General features: G+C 45.6%; 1 protein-coding gene across 1 annotated transcript; it reads left to right on the forward strand.

Moving 5' to 3' along the window:
- The first annotated feature begins 1,652 nt into the window (after positions 1-1,652).
- Positions 1,653-6,375, forward strand: LOC115555865 (homeobox protein 2-like). Its single transcript, XM_030372911.1, has 5 exons — positions 1,653-2,056; positions 2,165-2,362; positions 2,417-3,568; positions 3,623-4,464; positions 6,326-6,375. Exons 1-5 carry the CDS (start codon positions 1,653-1,655, stop codon positions 6,373-6,375), a joined length of 2,646 nt encoding a protein of 881 aa, XP_030228771.1.
- Positions 6,376-12,134: the final 5,759 nt, after the last annotated feature.

Consider the following 12,134-nt stretch of genomic DNA (forward strand, 5'->3'; position numbering starts at 1 on the left):
TAATAATAATAATTGACAATAGATTTCGATTTGTTTATTTAATCATATAAACGAATGAAATTGCTTCCGGCAACAAAAATAGATCCCCACTGAGCGGACTGTTGCCAAGCAACATATAAACAAAACACCATACATAAATGCGGAGTGATTTTGTCAGTTTGGTGAACAGTCAGAGTGATGTTGGATGCTGATATCTCAACGGTATTTAATGGAAATTGTCACAGGTTTCATTACAATTTGTTTTGTGAGCAAGTATTTTATTATTTTTATCATATTTATAAAAAAAAAAATATTTTTTATTATTATTTTCTTTTTCAATTGAGGGTGCAAACATTTTTTTTGGGGGTGCAATGCATGCTTATGCACCCCCGTAGAACCGGGCCTGAGAGCAAGGAGCAGGGCGTTGATTTCTTTGTCCGTCCTGAGCCTTCCATTTTATAGGCATTTTTGGATCACCACCCACAACAAAATACTAGCAATCCAGTTGTGCAGAAGGTATTCAGTTGTAAAGATGGCACCAGCAGGAAGTGGCTCACATACTGCACGGAACGCCACAAATTGTTCTGTTTTGTCTGTCTGGCATTTGGGAAGAGGACTGATGCCAGCATATTCACTACTGGAATGTCAGATTGGAGACATGTACATCAGCGTACAGAGGAGCACGAAAAGAGCACTGCACACAGAACCTGTGCAGAAGCTTATTTTTTAAGGTGCTCAAACAAAATAAAAAATAAACACATTTTAATTCAATTCAATAGAACAGTCATCTTTAAGGGGCCGCGATAAATGTGTACTGGTGGGTGGTCGATTAATTGTGGTGGGCCGGTCTGGGTCCAAAATGCCAGGGCCGATTTTTTGTCCCAGTCCAGCCCTGGTCCCGAGTGTTTAGCGCTCTGCACAGCCACCCCAGACTGTCAGCAGGGAATACGTCGAAATGCATGTACGTCATTATTTGACACTTTAGTATGGTTAAACATGACTATCAATCTTTATAACAACGTTTATAGGTCATAAAAGTCGAAAAAGCATAATAGGTCCCCTTTAAGTAGCTTGTCTTGGAAAAATGGATCAGAATGATAATTCAAAATAATATGCATGATATAACATCCCAAGGCATAGAACTTCAAAAACAATACTGTATTATGCATTGTTTGTTGATGGTAGGAGGTGCTCCTACCATTAAGTAGGAGCACGTTCAAGCTAAGTGGGAAAAACATGTATGCTCACTCTTTAGAAGCATATAAATGAATTATTGTAATTATAGATTATAAATGTCAATGATCTAGTTCTGAAAAAAAATATATCGACAGAAGGTGAACCAACTTAGCATTGTTGGCATCGTAAGAGAACCCTTCAATAAGAACAAGACTATTAGTAATTACAATGCTAGATGCTTTATCGGAAAATACTCGGTATCGGCAGATACTCAAGTTCAGGAATCGATAACAGGAAGGAAAAAATGGTAATTTATTCATTACAAATTATAATGATTATGATATCAAATATAAATAAAAAAACATATTTTATTTAGAATAAAAAAATGTATTACACCACAATGGTAATAACTTTTTTCTTGTATTTTATATATTTACATTATTTTATTCTACGACTGTACGTTCCGCAGGCCCCATGACAACCGGAGGTTCCACAACATGCGGAGTTTCCACTACAACCGGAAGTTCTACTACAAACGGAGGTTCAACAACAACCAGACTATCCACAACAACCGGAGGTTCCACAAGCACCGAAGGCCCCATGACAACCGGAGGTTCCACAACAACCGCAGGCCCAACAACAACCGGAGGTTCCACTACAACCGGAGGTTCCACAACAGCCGGAGGTTTCCTAACAACCAGAGTTTCCTCTACAATTGGAGGTTCCACAACAACCGGAGGATCCACAACAACTGGAGGTTCCACAACAACCGCAGGCCCAACAACAACCGGAGGTTCCACTACAACCGGAGGTTTCCTAACAACCAAAGTTTCCTCTACAATTGGAGGTTCCATAACCACCACTGGCCCCATGACAACCGGAGGTTCAACAACAACCGGAGGTTCAACAACAACCGGAGGTTCCACAACAACCGGAGGTTCCACTATAAACGGAAGTTTCACTACAACCGGAGGTTCCACAACAACCGGAGGTTCCACAAACACCGAAGGCCCCATGACAACCGGAGGTTCCACAACAACCGGAGGTTCCACAACAACCGCAGGCCCAACAACAACCGGAGGTTCCACAACAACCGGAGGTTCCTCTACAATTGGAGGTTCCACAACCACCGCTGGCCCCATGACAACCAGAGGTTCAACAACAACCGGAGGTTCAACAACAACTGGAGGTTCAACAACAACCGGAGGTTCAACAACAACCGGAGGTTCCACAACAACCGGAGGTTCCACAACTACTGTAGGCCCAACAACAACCGGAGGTTCCACAAGCACCGAAGGTCCCATGACAACCGGAGGTTCCACAACAACCGGAGCTTCCACTACAACCGGAAGTTCCACTGCAAACGGAGGTTCTACAACAGCCGGAGGCTCCACAACAATCGGAGGTTTCGCAACCACCGCAGGCCTCATGACAACCGGAGGTTCCACAACAACCAGAGGTTCCACAACAACAGGAGGTTCCGCGACCACCGCAGGCCCGATGACAACCGGAGGTTCCACAACAACCGGAGGTTCCATAACAACCGCAGGCCAAACAACAACCGGAGGTTCCGCAACAACCGGAGGCCCCATGACAACCGGAGGTTCCATAACAGCCGGAGGTTTCCTAACAACCGCAGGCCCAACAACAACCGGAGGTTCCACAACAACCGGAGTTTCCACTATAAACGGAAGTTCCATTACAACCGGAGGTTCCACAACAACCAGAGGTTCCATAACAACCGCAGGCCAAACAACAACCGGAGGTTCCACTACAACTGGAGGTACCGCGACCACCGCAGGCCCCATGACAACCGGAGGCTCCACAACAACCGGAGGTTCCATAACAACCGCAGGCAAAACAACAACCGGAGGTTCCGCAACAGCCGGAGGCCCCATGACAACCGGAGGTTCCACAACAGCCGGAGGTTTCCTAACAACCAGAGTTTCCTCTACAATTGGAGGTTCCACAACAACCGGAGGATCCACAACAACTGGAGGTTCCACAACAACCGCAGGCCCAACAACAACCGGAAGTTCCACTACAACCGGAGGTTTCCTAACAACCAGAGTTTCCTCTACAATTGGAGGTTCCATAACCACCACTGGCCCCATGACAACCGGAGGTTCAACAACAACCGGTGGTTCAACAACAACCGGAGGTTCCACAACAACCGGAGGTTCCACTATAAACGGAAGTTTCACTACAACCGGAGGTTCCACAACAACCGGAGGTTCCACAAACACCGAAGGCCCCATGACAACCGGAGGTTCCACAACAACCGGAGGTTCCACAACAACCGCAGGCCCAACAACAACCGGAGGTTCCACAACAACCGGAGGTTCCTCTACAATTGGAGGTTCCACAACCACCGCTGGCCCCATGACAACCAGAGGTTCAACAACAACCGGAGGTTCAACAACAACCGGAGGTTCCACAACAACCGGAGGTTCCACAACTACCGTAGGCCCAACAACAACCGGAGGTTCCACAAGCACCGAAGGACCCATGACAACCGGAGGTTCCACAACAACCGGAGCTTCCACTACAACCGGAAGTTCCACTGCAAACGGAGGTTCTACAACAGCCGGAGGCTCCACAACAATCGGAGGTTTCGCAACCACCGCAGGCCTCATGACAACCGGAGGTTCCACAACAACCAGAGGTTCCACAACAACAGGAGGTTCCGCGACCACCGCAGGCCCCATGACAACCGGAGGTTCCACAACAACCGGAGGTTCCATAACAACCGCAGGCCAAACAACAACCGGAGGTTCCGCAACAACCGGAGGCCCCATGACAACCGGAGGTTCCACAACAGCCGGAGGTTACCTAACAACCGCAGGCCCAACAACAACCGGAGGTTCCACAACAACCGGAGTTTCCACTATAAACGGAAGTTCCACTACAACCGAAGGTTCCACAACAACCAGAGGTTCCATAACAACCGCAGGCCAAACAACAACCGGAGGTTCCACTACAATTGGAGGTTCCGCGACCACCGCAGGCCCCATGACAACCGGAGGTTCCACAACAACCGGAGGTTCCATAACAACCGCAGGCCAAACAACAACCGGAGGTTCCGCAACAACCGGAGGCCCCATGACAACCGGAGGTTCCACAACAGCTGGAGGTTTCCTAACAACCGCAGGCCCAACAACAACCGGAGGTTCCACAACAACCGGAGTTTCCACTATAAACGGAAGTTCCACTACAACCGGAGGTTCCACAACAACCAGAGGTTCCATAACAACCGCAGGCCAAACAACAACCGCAGGTTCCACTACAACCGGAAGTTCCACTACAACTGTAGGTTTTATGTCAACTTCAGTTCCAGCGACGACCGGTTCTCCTGGTATGTGCACGGAATCATGTTGCAAAACTGTTGCTTTCATGGTTTATCTTTTTAACCAAATCTATCCTTATTTTGACAGACAGGCATATTTTATAAAACATCTTGTAGCACCTTTAAGAAGTAGCTGGTTGTTATCAGGCCTGTTGCACCACACATCCTTCGTAAATTCATAAATGAAGATATTCCATGTTTGAATTTCTTTTCTCCTACCAGTCCTCCCAGTCAAGGCACATGTACAATTCAAGATTATCTCCTATGGAGAAGTCAGCAACGGAACCATAGCTTCACTCCTTGATCAGGTAAGACATCGGACCTCTTACTTGCCTGTGCTATTTTGTAAGATGTATTAGCAGTGGGCCATGTTCAACAGCCAATGTAATGCTTTATCTCTTTAACTGTTGCCTTATTTTTACCCATTTTCTTTCTCCTCTTAGTTCCTCAGTAGTCAGTTCCCTGCTGGAGAGGTTTACAGGCTCACGGTGAAAAGTATCGAAAGAGTGCCGTAATGAATGCAGTTAATTTCTCACACGTTTACATCAATGAGTTGCGAAAAGAAACACAACTGGACATCCAAGAAAACGTCAAAGTAAAATGTGATCTGAAACCGTATCATGCAAAAATGTTTAATAAAAATTAAATAAAAACAATGTAAAGATAAATGTTAAATAATGTAAAATTGAGGTTGTTCTGTTGGTATTTTTTTACCCAATTTACTTCTGAAAATATGAATGTTATCATATCCTTTGGTGATATATATATATATATATATATATATATATATATATATATATATATATATATATATATATATATATATATATATAATGATAGCTTATATATTAGCTTTTTGCTGGAGGATTGGTCAATGGCAGTCTTCATGGGATCTGGGGGTAGGTTTGGTTTACGACTGACGGGAGGAATGATGGAAGATGCCTAGATGGGTCAGAAACGTTTGACTTACTTCATGAATGGATATTTGGACTGTTTTGCGATGTTTCGTCTAACTGCGCAGGAGACATCAATGATGTTCATGTCCCCGAACTTGCCTTTCTTCTAAAGCCCTTTTGGCAAAAATATATACTAACCCTTTATACTTTTATTAAACTTTTTCCACGCCCTATTGATCTCCGATCCTGTTTGTAAGTGTTGTATTATATTATACAGTTCCTCCAGTTATACAGATACTAATATGTCCAGCCAATATTAATCCGAATCGTTTTTTTATCTGGGTTCTTATCCCCGGTACCATTTAGGGTCTTCCTTCGTGCACCTCAGCAGCTGCATCACCTCAACATGTCTCTTTTCCTTCTCCAACCTTCAAGTTCCTTGCAACAATGCTTACCCATATAATGTCACCATGTGGATAATCGCGATTCATTCATAAACCAAGTGACATCCAGATTGATCTTCAACAAATTGTAATATTATAACCGTTTTCCATTTTTTTGTTATCACTTAAACCGGCAACAAGGTAATTAATAAGAGACACCAAACTATTAAAACCATTTTTATATCTGAATAATGTCTTTCATTAATCTCATCATTTGTGGTCTTGGAGCAACATCTATTGACTGGCCACTAGTAACTGTGGCTGCCAAAGTACTTAGACATGCAGGTGGTGTTGTGGTGAATCACATTTACCCCTCAATTAGTCCTGGTGTCACGCCGCGTCCTGCTACGCGGTCTAACAACCCCATCTAGTGGCAACTTCACGCCACTCTCTTCACGCCACTCAGTTCGTATCGGTCCTACCAGCATTCTCTAGACCCAGTTCAGTGACCCAGTCTCTTGATAACCCTCTCCCCTCTTCCCTAGTTCTCTGTCCGTCACTCTGCCTACCTGTCGCCAAACCCCTGCCTGCCTGACTACCCGCCTGTCGCCGAATCCTTGCCTGCCTGCCTGCCTGACTACCTGCCTGTCGTCGAGTCCTTGCCTGTCTGACTGCCTGCCTGATGCTGAACCCTCGCCTGCCTGACTACCCGCCTGTCGCCGAGTCCTTGCCTTCCTGACTGACTCCCTGTTGCCGAACCCTCACCTGCCTGACTACCGCTTGCTTCGCCCCAGCTTGTCACCTACCCCGTGTCCCAATAAACCCTGTTCATAAACTGGCCAACATGGACCCAGCTGATACAGAGGCATTCCGGCAGATGATCCCCCGCCAGGGGACTCTCCTGGGTCAACACGACCAGTTCCTGCAGGAGATCACCTCCAACCTCCGTGAGTTGTCCATATCGGTACACTCCCAGCTCCCCGACACCCCGGAACCACCAGTCCCAGTCCCGGGTGCATCGGCTTCTTCCCGGGAGCCGTTCATTCCAGCTCCCGAACGCTACGAAGGGGATCCTGTCGGTCCTTTCTTCTTACATTTACATTTACATTTAGGGCATTTAGCAGACGCTTTTATCCAAAGCGACTTACAATAAGTACATTAATATATCGCTGTCGGTACAGAAAGGATGTTCATAGAACCAAGTGCAAGTACCACAATCGCTAGGTTAATCAATTCCCCGTATTACAGACATGATAGCAGCTGCTGCAGTTGCTACACAGTTAAGTGCTACAATACAATACAATACAATACACTACAATACAGTGTACAATGGTGGTCAGAAGAGGAAAGGTGGCTATGCAGAGTCGAGGTGAACTCTGAACAGGTGAGTCTTGAGTCCTTTTCGGAAGATAGTGAGCGACTCTGCGGTCCTGAGAGCGGCAGGGAGCTCGTTCCACCACTGAGGCCCCAAAACCGAGAAAAGATGTGACTTTGCTGATCGACCTTTGCTAGCTCTTAGCGATGGTGGTTCCAGTCGTCCAGCTGAGGTAGTCGAGGGGAAGGATCGAGCAGGGGTGTGTGGCTTTAGCAATGCTTGGAGGTAGGCAGGGGCAGTTCCATCGACTGCCTTGTATGCCAGTACCATCGTCTTAAATTTGATGCAAGCTACTACAGGGAGCCAGTGGAGGTCCCGGAAGAGGGGGGTCACATGGGAGAACTTTGGTAGGTTGAACACGAGGCGCGCTGCCGCATTCTGGATGCGCTGCAAAGGTTTAATCGCAGAGGCAGGAAGTCCAGCCAGGAGTGAGTTGCAGTAGTCGAGGCGGGAGATGACCAGCGATTGGACTAGAAGCTGAGCTGCTTCCCTTGTGAGGAAGGGCCGGATTCTGCGGATGTTGTAAAGTGCAAATCTGCAGGATCGGGCGACCGCAGTGATGTTTGCAGTGCAGCATAACTGGTTGTCCAATACCACACCGAGGTTTCTGGCAGTTGGAGAGGGAGATACAGTAATGTTCTCGACGGTGACCAGAAAGTCCATGTGTGGGCAGTCTTTCCCTGGGATTAGGAGAAGCTCGGTTTTGTTGAGGTTAAGCCTCAGGTGATGGGCAGTTGTCCAGGTGCTGACATCCGCCAGACATTCCGATATGCGTGTTGCAATCAGGGTTTTCTCAGATGAGGGGAAAGACAGAAATAGCTGGGCAATAGAGTGTCGTCAGCAGGGCCGTTGCACCAAATCCTGGGCCCTGCATACATGAGGTAGGCTGAATTGTTGACGGGGGGGGGGGGGGGGGGGGGGTAGAGAACAATTGTTGACGGGGTCGGGGGGGGTAGAGAACAATTGTTGACAGGGGGGGGGGGGGGAAGAGACGTGGCCGTGTGCGACTCCCTAACACTATGATTTTATTTATTTTTTTAATTGCCATGGGCCCCCCCTCTGCCTTGGGCCCTCCCACGACTGCCTCACTTTCCCCCGCAGTCCGTCGGCCCTGGTCGTCAGCATAGCAGTGATAGGAGAAGCCGTGTGATGCAATTACCGAGCCCAGAGACCTTGTATAGAGGGAGAACAGAAGAGGCCCCAGTACAGAGCCTTGAGGGACACCATTTTCGAGCGTGCAAGGTTTGGACAAGGAGCCATTCCTTGTCACTTGATAGGTGCGGTTCGTCAGGTAGGATGTGAACCAGGAAAGAGCAGATTCAGCGATTCTAAGTGCTTCTTCAGTGCTCTCTGGTGTTCGAGCTGCAGCCCCGGACCTTCCCTACCGACAAGTCACGGACCGCATTCCTGATCGACTCCTTGCGAGGTGAGTCAGGGAGTCAAACCCTCTAGCCCACTACCCTACCCCCATATTCACAGTGGAACATATATTGTACTCGTCATCACTTACATGTCTCGATGGCTCAGTTTTGTTTTCCATGCGTCGAACCAGAACCTCTGCAGAGGCAGAATCCCCCTGGCTTGGCCATGTTAGTTTGAGCTTGTGGTCGGACCACAAGGCGGCCATTTTCACCGGCTCTGGAAGCTTCACTACGGTTGTGGAGAATGAACAGAGGTTATAAAGTGAACACAGCGGTGTGTCGGCCATTGTGATCATGTAACGCCGTTCATTTGATATAAGTGTTATATATCAAAAGTGTTAAGTGCACATAATTCACACACTCATACAAACAGGCAGTGTAATTCCCGCACATTGCCACACAAGTTGCAATGCCAACACATACCCAAAAGAGAGCAGCATATAGACACATTCGGGTATCCAGGAGGCGGGACTTCAGCATCATGCTTAGCCAATCAGAGCACATAACTGAGTCCACGCCTGCCCAGTAGATAAGTCACAACACATAGCCCAGGGGGCTAGAACGCTCTAGGTAACGCATCTATCAGATGCCCTACTAAGTGTATCTCCACGTGTGCATAATACAATTCCTCTCCTTTTGCTTCATAGAGACTAGACTAAACCTTTACCAAATAAAGTGATTTAAAGCGATCCTGACTCAGCAGACTTTTTCCAAAAAGAACACAGCAGTGTTAACACTGTTGTTTATCTATGTTTATGTGCCTTGTCTTCCTACTGGTTTATTCACCAGACTGGTGAACAAAACCGAAAAAAGGCCTGGGCTGTGTAATGTCATTGTTGATCCCAGGGTAGAAGACAAAATGAACACCACACCACAAGCCCAGCCTGATGCTGCTATCCATTTGGATGGTACGCTGGTACGAACGAGCAGCTTCAGCGAGAACGTGACGTATTTCCCTTGCTCCAGCCTCCCAGTTTGCCATTTGTTTTTCTGTCGAGCCACGAGGGGAAGTAGTAGCAGGCTATTCATCATTAGCAACATAGCCTCTTTAGCAAACCAGCTTGAAAACACAACTTTACATTGAATTGCACACAAAGCAAGACCGTGCAATGCATTAATTGGTGACCGGATTAAAGCAGCAATGAAATCAAGTGTGTAAGAGGATTTAACAACGACATTAAAACCATCAACGTGGTACAAATACAAAGAAAATACATCTCAACCCACATTAACTATGGGAGCAGCCATCTTCTTTGCGAGTTGTACAGCTCTGCTCGCTCTACTTTGAAAGCGACGAGATACTACGACCAAAAGGGGGCTTGCCTCAGTGAAATGCCGCAAGAAAGCTGGGGATTTGCGACTTTACCGCTTACATCCAAATGGATAGCAGCATGACCAGGGTTCCCGCGGATCCTTAAAAAGTCTCAAATTCATAAATCTAAAAATAAGGCCTTAATTAGCATTAAATAGTCTTAAATCCATCTTTCAAAAGTCTTAAATGTTTTCATGGTAAGTAGGAATTTCTATATATAAATGAATAGCAGTAATGTCGTGCAATCACGAGAGCGGAACCAACAAAACATTTGTTTTGCGGCCGTGACTCTCAGAGCAGATGCACGTCGTTCAGGTGGTTCTGAGGCGCTAACTGGAGGTATGCAGCATACCTGGGTGTTGGGGTAGGACTATGTGGACATAGGGTCCATAGGCAATCTAACTTAATTGTTACTCAGATGAGGCCGCCTGCACTTCTCAAAAAGTCCAAGCTAAATGTACAGGGGTGCTCAGGAGTGGACTGCCATCTGGCATACCGGGCATCGTCCCGGTGGGCCGTTGACCCAATGTGGGCCGGTCCGGTCCGCTATGTGTTGTTTTTTTCTCTCTCTCTAAACTCCCTCCAATTGGGACGGCCAATGGGCTACAGAGAGCTAGCAGTGTGTTACCAGCATCGACACATATTATTGGTCTATGTTTGTCATTGTCATATTGTTCAGATGATTTAGCTAATGTAGCTAACAGCTTCTAACGTCCTAACGTTCTAATGTTCCACGCATCCAATCAATCTATAAAAATATTTAAACTTTGACGCGACATGGTGGAAAAAGTAACAGACCGGGGAACATAGAACCCTTTTTTTGAAAAAGGGTCCTATGTTCCCCGGTCGCATACATATCGGGGAACATAGGACCCTTTTTGGGAAAAGCGGGGAACATAGGACCCTTTTTAAAAAAAGGGTCCTATGTTCCCCAGTCTCATACAAAGAGGGGAACATAGGACCCGGGGAACATAGGACCCGGGGAACATAGACACGCTCCCTTTTGAGACCAAATGTCCAAAACAAAACGTCCAAAACAAAACGTTTTTACATTGAATGTGATGTGACCTAATTAACTGCATACTTGTGACAACATATTAGCCCAGAGTTGAAGGGCTGTGACTGTTGGTAGTTGTGGTTGATTTGGTTTAAATATGCCGAATTGTGATATTATGGGTTGTTATTGTTCAGATGATTTAGCTAATGTAGCTAACAGCTTCTAACGTCAGCAGTCTCTTGTTGCCATAGAGTCGGTAAACATTGACATGGACTAATGAGCTGTAAATGGAGATGCAGAATCAAGCTGTATTGTAAATGCAGATGAGATACTTTGAATTTTAGCACCAAATACAAGTAAACCTATAGGAAATAATTTGTTTAATTTGCAATATTTGCCATTGAATTTATTGTAATCTTTCAATTCATTTATTGTTCACTGAGGTGATGACTATTACATGTGGTGAGAGGAATGCAATATGGGTATGTTTAAAGGTTTATGTGAAGAAACATACTATATGTGTGATAAAATGACAATTGGTAATTCATAAATGTCTCTTTATATTCTCTGCTACCATCATCTCCTGTCAAACAGGTTTTCCTGACCTAATATAAGTTCTTCTATGATATGAGAGAGAGAGAGAGAGAGAGAGAGAGAGAGAGAGAGAGAGAGAGAGAGAGAGAGAGAGAGAGAGAGAGAGAGAGATTCGTCTTGACTTTGCGAGTTTACTATGAAACATGTTTCGTCTCAGATTGAAACAAAGGTTTATTTCCTGGTTGAAGATTTTCATATTGATGATTTTAATTTCAAACATCTGCATTTCTTTTAAGTTCAATTAAAAGTTATGCAGGTAGGTCTTAGGGCTCTTTTGAGACTTAAGTCATCCTTCATGACAGATAAATTTGTTCACTAAGTGTCACTACGTCACAAAAAGTCTACATGGCTACATATACTTGTCAATCAGTACCCAGATACTGAGTACAAGTTCTGTTTGCTGTTTCTTGCAGGTCATGAATTTGGTGAGGAGTGTAGCTGGCTGGCTGCGGACGAGGAAGTAAGGCAATATATATAAATATAGCCATAACTAGAGAATTGATATTTTTTGTTTTTATCTATAGCTGTGTGAAAAAGTCTAATATCTAATATGAGTGCATATCTGTTCAGACCTGTAATTCATGTCTTAGACTTTTTCTCGCAGCTACAGATAAAAAACATTCAATTCTCTATTTATGGAGATGACTGAGACACA

This window comes from Gadus morhua, chromosome 12 (assembly GCF_902167405.1).
Source record: "Gadus morhua chromosome 12, gadMor3.0, whole genome shotgun sequence".
NCBI lineage: Eukaryota > Metazoa > Chordata > Actinopteri > Gadiformes > Gadidae > Gadus > Gadus morhua.